The following is an 8225-nucleotide window of genomic DNA, read 5'->3' as shown; positions in this document are numbered from 1 at the left end:
CCTGGGATGGTGGGAGCTATGTTAGTCCCTTAGAAGAAGAACCTGGTGGCATTTCTAATTCAGACCAGAGAGATTTAGATTTTCTGGGGCTTGTATAATCTGGATTTGCTGCAGGCCAATTACACTTTAAAAGTGTTATGGGGCTGGAGGGACAGTACAGTGGTAAGGCCCTTGCCTTGAATGCACCTGACCCAGGTTCTATCCCTGGCATCCCATATGGTCCCCTGTGCCTGTCACGAATAATTCCTGAGTGCAGATCCAGCAATATCATGTAAGCATGATCATGTAAGTTGTGGCCACACAACTCCCCCCAAATACAATACTCCCCACTCCCCAAGACCAAACCTTCAAAAGCACCGATGTCCCCTGGTTACTTCCTCATACAAACAAGTTTTGAAAATTTTTTAGAACAGAGGTTCCTTCAATTCATAAAAATTTTTTAATACTTTTCTTGAAATTTGTGGCTATAGGATATAATTTTAATTAATTTTCAAATGTTGCATATATGATTTCTGTTATATTTTATGCATATAAATTTATAGCAATACATATATTATATGAAATAAAAATAGAAGCTATAAATACATAAGCTATTGTTTCCCTCCTTATCCCCCTTGAGAATGGACATTATGATGCTCCTTCTGAGAAAATATAATTGACTTTACCGTAATAGCATAACTTGTTCTTGCTTGGAAAATTTCCCGTGTTTAGCTTGTGTACCAAAAAAAGCCTAAATAGAGTAAATTCTAAATTAATGTAAAGGCAGTCTTAGGACACCAGTAGAAAAGTGAAGAAGTTCATCAAACCCTGGAATAACTTTGTTTATTTGAAAATTTGCAGGAAGAGTTGATGCGATTTTTCATCAATAAAATAGAGAAGATCTTGAGCAGGGTGACTTCATTAGAGGACCTGCTGTACTCAGTAGCAAAAGATGAAGCTTAGGTAAGGCTTATGTCTCACTTGCACACTTCCATCTATCACTGTGGATATGGTCACTGAACCACAGAGCACAGAAATGCTCAGCCTCATCCTCAGACTTGACTCCAGTGATGGTGTGGACTGCCTTGATTCCAAGCAGGGAGCCAGAGAATCGGGCAGGAGCTTCTGGATTCTTATTACTGGTATCACCTATTAGACCCCAGGGCTTCTGGTAGGGCTTCTGTTGAATCCAATGAGCATCATTACTGGTGGTGACAGACTCGGTGCTGGAGCCACAGGTGAGTGTAACTGTGTCCCCAGCATTCGTGGACAGTGACGATTCTTGAATCACCACATTCTGAGAAGTGATCCCTGAAAACAGATGTGAGAACAAGGGCTTAAGATGAGATGATATAAAGAAGCAAAGTGTCCTTTGCCTTTATCACCCACCAACCCAGAGAGTTCCCTGACCTGTGCAGTGAGCCAGAAATGTGAGCAGGAGAGGAGCCCAGGCCATGGTGTAGACAACCCAAGGCTGTGCTTTGTCAGACCCCCTCAGCTCAGGACCAACCTCCAAGCTCTTCTTATACCAGCTTTCCCCTGTGGAGGTGGGGCTGTCATGCAAATAAATTTCTGAGGGTCACTCAGCAGTGTGAACATGACAGAGTTTCTGAGTTGTTCCAAGTCAGTGCCATACAGAAGAGAGCTGCAAGGTCTGGGGCTGCATTTCATTGCAGATCTTGCTCTGAGGGCATGTCACACTGCCCCCTCTAGTGCCCCCTCTAGTGTTCACTATTGCTTGTCTTTTTCTAGCTTAGAGACATTTCTCAGGTCTGGAGTTGTTAGGTCCCAAAGTAGCTAACTTTAGATTCATGATTTCCCAGGAAGCAACTGTATATAGGATTTTTGAGAAGAAGGAGTCTTCATGAATCAGCACTCCTTCCTTCTTGTTACCTACTTTTCTTAGCCTTTTTGAGCAGAGGATCTAAGCAGAATTATTATTCTGTGTTAATTGTTCTCCCCAAACCTGTAGAATAATATAGATACTTTGCTGTATGGGTGATTACTTATGTCACGTATGAATGCTTCTCCAGTCCAATTCTGCTTAGAATTTATATCTGAATTGTGTTTAGTTTTCAGTTCTTAAAGCAAAGCATTGATAGATGGGTACTCACATCCATTGTATCCTCTGTGTTCTCCATTTGAGCATCCTAGCCCCACTTTCAGTGCTCGAGAATGGGCTGCTGCAACCGCGAGCAGTTAGTTTACTTCTATTTGAAGAAGAGACAGAAACACTATACTGGGTAGGGTTGCTTGGCTTGGTGGACCTCACAGACTATCACTTCAATTTGCCTGTGTTGGTATCCATGCAGCTGAATCTTTGACTTTAGAGATCTCAGTAGAGACCATCAGGCAGCTCTATCTGGCTGCTCCCATTTATGTTTATCCCTGGACATAAATCAGGTCTGGAATGTACCCCTATAGAAAGATGCAAACACACCAGTACAAGACTTTGTGGTTGTACGATACAGCCTGATCCCTGCCGTCAGTCCACAACATTTCTCCTTAGAAGGGATGCCCACTCTCACCACTTCTCTTCAATATAGTACTGGAAGTACTTGCGATAGCCATTAGACAAGAAAAAGAGATTAAGGGCATCCAGATAGGGAAGGAAGAAATCAAACTCTCACTATTTGTAGATGATATGATACTATATCTAGAGAAGCCCAAAACCTCTACTAAGAAACTCTTAAAAACAATAGACTTATACAGTAAAGTTGCAGGCTACAAAATCAATACCCAAAAATCCATGGCCTTCCTATATACAAACAATGAGGCAGAGGAAAGGGACATAAAAAAAGCAATCCTATTCACAATCGTGCCCCAGAAAAACAAATACCTCGGAATCAGCTTAACCAAGGAAGTAAAAGACCTCTACAAAGAAAATTATAAAACGATACTCCATGATATTAAAGAGGACATGAGGAAATGGAAACATATACTTTGCTAATGGACAGGGAGAATTAATATTTTCAAAATGGCAATACTCGCCAAAGCATTATACAGCATTATACAGATTCAATGCGATCCCTATAAGGATACCCATGACATTCTTCAAAGAAAAGGATCAAGCAATCCTAAAATTCATATGGAACAACAAACGCCCACAGATAGCTAAAACAATTCTTGGGAAAAAGACGATGGGAGGCATCACCTTCCCCAACCTCAAACTTTACTACAAAGCGGTAACAATTAAAACAGCATGGTACTGGAACAAATGCAGACCTGCACACCAATGGAACAGGGTGGAATATCCCTACACACAGCCCCAAATGTATGACCATCTAATCTTTGATAAGGGAGCAAGAGATGTGAAGTGGAGCAAGGAAAGCCTCTTTAACAAAAGGTGCTGGCACAACTGGACAACCATATGCAAAAGAATGGGCTTAGACCTCAACCTGACACCATGCAAAAAGTCAGATCAAAATGGATTAAAGACCTCAACATCAGACCACAAACCGTATGGTACATTGAAGACAAGGTCGGCAAAACCCTCCACGATATTGAAGATAAAGGTATCTTCAAAGATAATATGCAACTGGCCAACCAAGTGGAATCAGAGATCAACAAATGAAACTACATTAAACTAAAAAGCTTCTGCACCGCAAAAGATACAGTGACAAGAATACAAAGACTATCCACAGAATGGGAAAGGATATTTACACAATACCCATCAGATAAGGGGTTAATATCAATGGTATATCAAGCACTGGTTGAACTCTACAAGAAGAAAATATCCAACCCCATCAGAAGATGGGGCGAAGAAATGAACAGAATCTTTCCCAAGGAAGAAATACGAATGGCCAAAAGGCACAGGAAATAGTGCTCTACATCAATAATCATCAGGGACATGCAGATCAAAACAACCATGAGATACCACCTCACACCACAGAGACTAGCACACATCCAAAAGAACAAAAGCAACCACTGTTGGAGTTGATGTGGGGAGAAAGGGACCCTTCTTCACTGCTGGTGGGAATGCCGACTGGTTCACCCCTTTTGGAAAACAATATGGACAACACTCAAAAAATTAGAAATTGAGCTCCCATTTGACCCAGCAATACCACTTCTGGGAATATATCCCAGAGAAGCCAAAAAGTATAGTCAAAATGACATCTGCACTTATATGTTCATCGCAGCACTTTTTACAATAGCCAGAATCTGGAAAAAACCCAGTGCCCTAGAAAAGATGACTGGTTGAAGAAACTCTGGTACATCTATACAATGGAATACTATGCAGCTGTTAGAAAAAATGAGGTCACGACGTTTGCATATAAGTGGATCAACATGGAAAGTATCATGCTAAGTGAAATGAGTCAGAAAGAGAGAGAGAGACATAGAAAGATTGCACTCATCTGTGGAATATAGAATAACAGAGTAGGAGACTAACACCCAAGACTAGTAGAAATAAGTAGCAGGAGGCTGACTCCATGGTTTGGAGGCTGGCCTCACATTCTGCGGAGAGGGCAACTCAGAGAAGGAATCACAAAGTATAATGTGGTTGGAGGTCATGTGGGGGAAGGGTGATGCTGGCTGAATGTAGACTAGAGACTGAACACAGTGGCCATTCAACACCTTTATTGTGAACCACAACACCTAATTACAGAGAGAGAACAAAAGGGAATACCCTGCCACAGTGGCAGGGTGGGGTGGGGGGAGATGGGATTGGGGAGGGTAGGAGGGTTGCTGGGTTTACTGGTGGTGGAGAATGGGCACTGGTGAAGGGATGGGTTCTCAAACTTTGTATGAGGGAAACAAAAGCGCAAAGATGAGTAAATCTGTAACTGTACCCTCACGGTGATTCACTAATTAAAAATAAATAAAGGAAAAATATTAAAGCTCTCAAAAGTTAAAAACAAAAAGAAGTATGACATATCACCCCTTTTTATGGTTTCCTCAGGACCTCGGGCAAATCTTGATGCTCCACTTGGACTCTTTTGGCTTTCTTGTTTATTGAGTGGTCATATATGAGCCCCTGTTTTTTCATACCATATGCTCTTAGATAAAAAAAAAATTGTCATAGGTCCTCCTGTTTCAGGACACCAGATTCTCCTTCGTTATTCATCAGTTGTCAGAGATGAAGAAGTGTATCTCCAACATTAAAAATATTGTTTCAAGCATATATGAACTGAAAATATTTTGTTTTTAGTTTTATATAATTGAGCATGAGACTGTGTTTTTAGTTGTTACTTTAAAAAAGATGCGGAAAATCTTTTGCCAATGAGAAGGAAGTGATTTCTAAGCATCTAGGCGTGGTGAGACACAATGGTGTGTGCACAGGCACAGTGGACAGAACATGTTCTCACATGTACCACATGTCTTATTTGTATACTCAGTCTTTCCCCCCCCCGCCGAGCATGACTTTTAGTATAATACAGGTTTGCTGAAAGAACAGGTCATGATTGATGGTCATTCTTGGAGAAATCTGGAAGAGATTATCAATTTATTGATATTTTGGGATCCTGACAGAATTGATGTGATTCAAGCAACTGAGACTACACTGAAAGCTGCTCTGTCTATCTTCTGAGTTGCTTTACTTTATTCTGTTAAACATAGAGTGGCTGTGAGTGCCATTAATGCAGTAGATAAGAAGGCAGCTGGACTGACATGGTCACCCAGTCTGTTTAGAGAAAAGGTCAAAAGACTAGCTGAAATATCCTCAATATATGCCATTGCAATCTATCCAACGGGGAAAGAATGATATCACAACTGTTTGTCTCAACCCATTGCTGAAGTTTATAGTCAAAATGTAATGAAAACAATGGATCATGAAGCCTTCAGCAGAAAAATAGTAGACGAGTAATTATGCTACATGTTTTCTCCAATATCTCAACGGATTTATTTATGAAATGAAATTTCAGATCTGAAAAGTGACCCAATGGTTGGAGGAGCAAGGGCCCATAGTGAAAGACTGTGGAAGACTTTGAAACAGGTCACAGTAAGCGTAAATATATTATTGATGTATCTCCAGGTTACCTTGATTTGCAAGGAGGTAAGTTGCATCTCGAATCACAGTCAGGTGTATATCTATAGAGAAAAGAGACACCAGAGAGCAGACTCCATAGTTCAGTGCTAGAGTGCAAACAGATATTCGCCAACAATGGTGGAAAATAAACCTCCAGCAAATAGCTAGTGAGTCAATACTAAAAGGGACAATTACACAAATCCCTGCTTTAGGAGATACCGATAGACTTAGGATCCATCTATGTGTATGTTAGCATGGAGCTTATCCAGGATGGTGACTTACAATTTATCCTTTGATCCCCAGGGGAGGCAGGTGGAGTTTAAGCTGGTGGAGATAAATTTAGAATTTATCTTGGGGCCAGAGCAATAGCCCAGTGGGTAGGGCGTTTGCCTTGCTCGCGGTCGACCCTGGTTCGATCCCTGGCATCCCATATGGTCCCCCAAGAACGCCAGGAGTAATTCCTGAGTGCAAAGCCAGGAGTAACCCCTGAGCATCACTGGGTGTGACCCAAAAAAAGAAAAAAAAAGAATTTACCTAATCCACAAGCTCTACTGTGGCCTACTCAAAAGAAAAGCACATCTTTGCATCAAGCCTTTTGTTACACAAATCACGTGTTGTATCCATGCCCACACTCATTACTGAGACTATATTCATCCACAGTGATTCCTGTTCTTCAAAGGCTAGAACAGCATTCTTTAACAACCATTCAATGGACCTGTCCACAGGTATAGAAAGATTTAATCCACCAGTTTACTACACTGGTAATAAATGGACAGTTCTGATACGTCATATATCTGTTTGCAGCAGAGGTGCTAGTTCAAGGGTGTAAAAACAGTTACAAACACTGATCTAAAATACTAAAGTAAATGCACCGTCTAAAGCACACAAAAAAATGTGATAAGGGCTGGAGTAATAGTACAGTAAGTCGGGGGTTTGCCTTAGATGTCCCCAAACTGAATTTCATCTTCAGCATCACAACTGGTCCCCAGAGAACTGCCAAGAGTAATTCCTGAGTGAACAGCCAGGAGTAACCCTTGAGCATAGCTGGCTGTGATGCCTTTTCCTCCCTGAAAAACCCACAAAAATACGATATCTATAGACTATATTCAGTTTTTTTTTTTTAGATTTCACAGAGAATCTCTTCACTGTGATTGCTTTTGAGTCTGTTGCTGAGGATCTTACATGTGTATCTCCTAGATCTCTTCCTGTTGAAACCCTCTAAAAGACCTGGCAACAGAACCTTCAGATCAGGACCAGACCAAAGATGAGTGATTACTGATAACCTGAAGTGCTGGGAAAGCAGGGACCATAGAGCTGCCTAAGGAGAGGGAGGCTGCAGAGCTCACTCTCATCCCTCAGCTCAGAATTTATGCTACTCTCCAACAGAGACCTCTCTACTTGTTTGATTTCATCTTTGCGTTGACAATACACCTCTAATCAAGACATGTTCAGGAGTGTCCATATATAAGGCAAACTCAACATTATGAGTAAATATCCTTAGTCTAACCCTTCAGTTTACAAATTCCACATAAAGTCTAAAAAGCAAGTCAAGAAAATACAGTAATCCAACTCGACACATAATAGTGATATAGGCAGATAGGGAAGCTCTCCTCCCCAGATGATGGCAGTAAATTTCCTGGGAAGTAATAGTTCTCAAGTTGCAAAGACCAACCTTGAAGAAAACAGGAACTAAGGCCTGATAAGACCCTCCCTGGCTCTGGCAATGGACCCTGAGGAGGCTGACACCCCTCTGACAAAAGCTCCATCAGGAATAAAAGGCCAGAAAGGAATTTCAAAGAAGTCCATCACCACTCCCAACTCTACCCCATTTGACAACCTCCTTAACAATGGACTTTGACCTAGGAGAAGCCCCACATGGGGGGCAAGTTGGAGAAACCCTGTAAAAGCTACCTTAAACAAAGGAGGGGCACACATTTGCTGCCCAAACCCATGTGCTGCTTGTGCCCAGGCGGCCAGGCACATGTGTTACCTGAGCACATGTGTTGCCCGAGTACATGTGTTGCCAGCATCTCCCCTCTTGAGATGTGTGCTTTCATGTTTTCATGTCTAATACTGGGATGTGTGTAGAGGCTCCCTCTGCCCTTGGAGAAGCCTGGTTTCTCTCTTGAGCACATCACTTGGTGCTCTCTACTTTCTCTCTCCACTTTCTCTCCCCTGTTCCCTTCAAAACCTCCAAATATAATCTGCTTTACTTCACTGCTTGTCTACTTCTGAAGTTCTTTTCTGTGTGGAGAGACAGAAACCCAATAACCCTGGGTCC

The 8225-nt window shown here is 41.7% G+C and overlaps 1 gene segment (V, D, J or C); it reads right to left on the bottom strand.

Annotated features, from left to right (window-relative positions):
* LOC129407048 (Ig kappa chain V-V region MOPC 21-like) overlaps nt 1–6568 on the bottom strand; it is a gene marked incomplete at its 3' end in the record, with an annotated part of 13511 nt that extends 6943 nt beyond the window's left edge. Inside the window, 3 exon segments of the V gene segment in view lie at nt 997–1290; nt 5956–6006; nt 6556–6568. Of these exon segments, the coding sequence occupies nt 997–1290; nt 5956–6006; nt 6556–6568 (358 nt within the window).
* Nucleotides 6569–8225: the final 1657 nt, after the last annotated feature.

The sequence above is a fragment of the Sorex araneus genome, chromosome 9 (assembly GCF_027595985.1).
Source record: "Sorex araneus isolate mSorAra2 chromosome 9, mSorAra2.pri, whole genome shotgun sequence".
NCBI classification, from domain to species: domain Eukaryota; kingdom Metazoa; phylum Chordata; class Mammalia; order Eulipotyphla; family Soricidae; genus Sorex; species Sorex araneus.
Note: the sequence above shows the minus strand (reverse complement) of the source record. Positions and strands in the feature narration are given on the sequence as shown.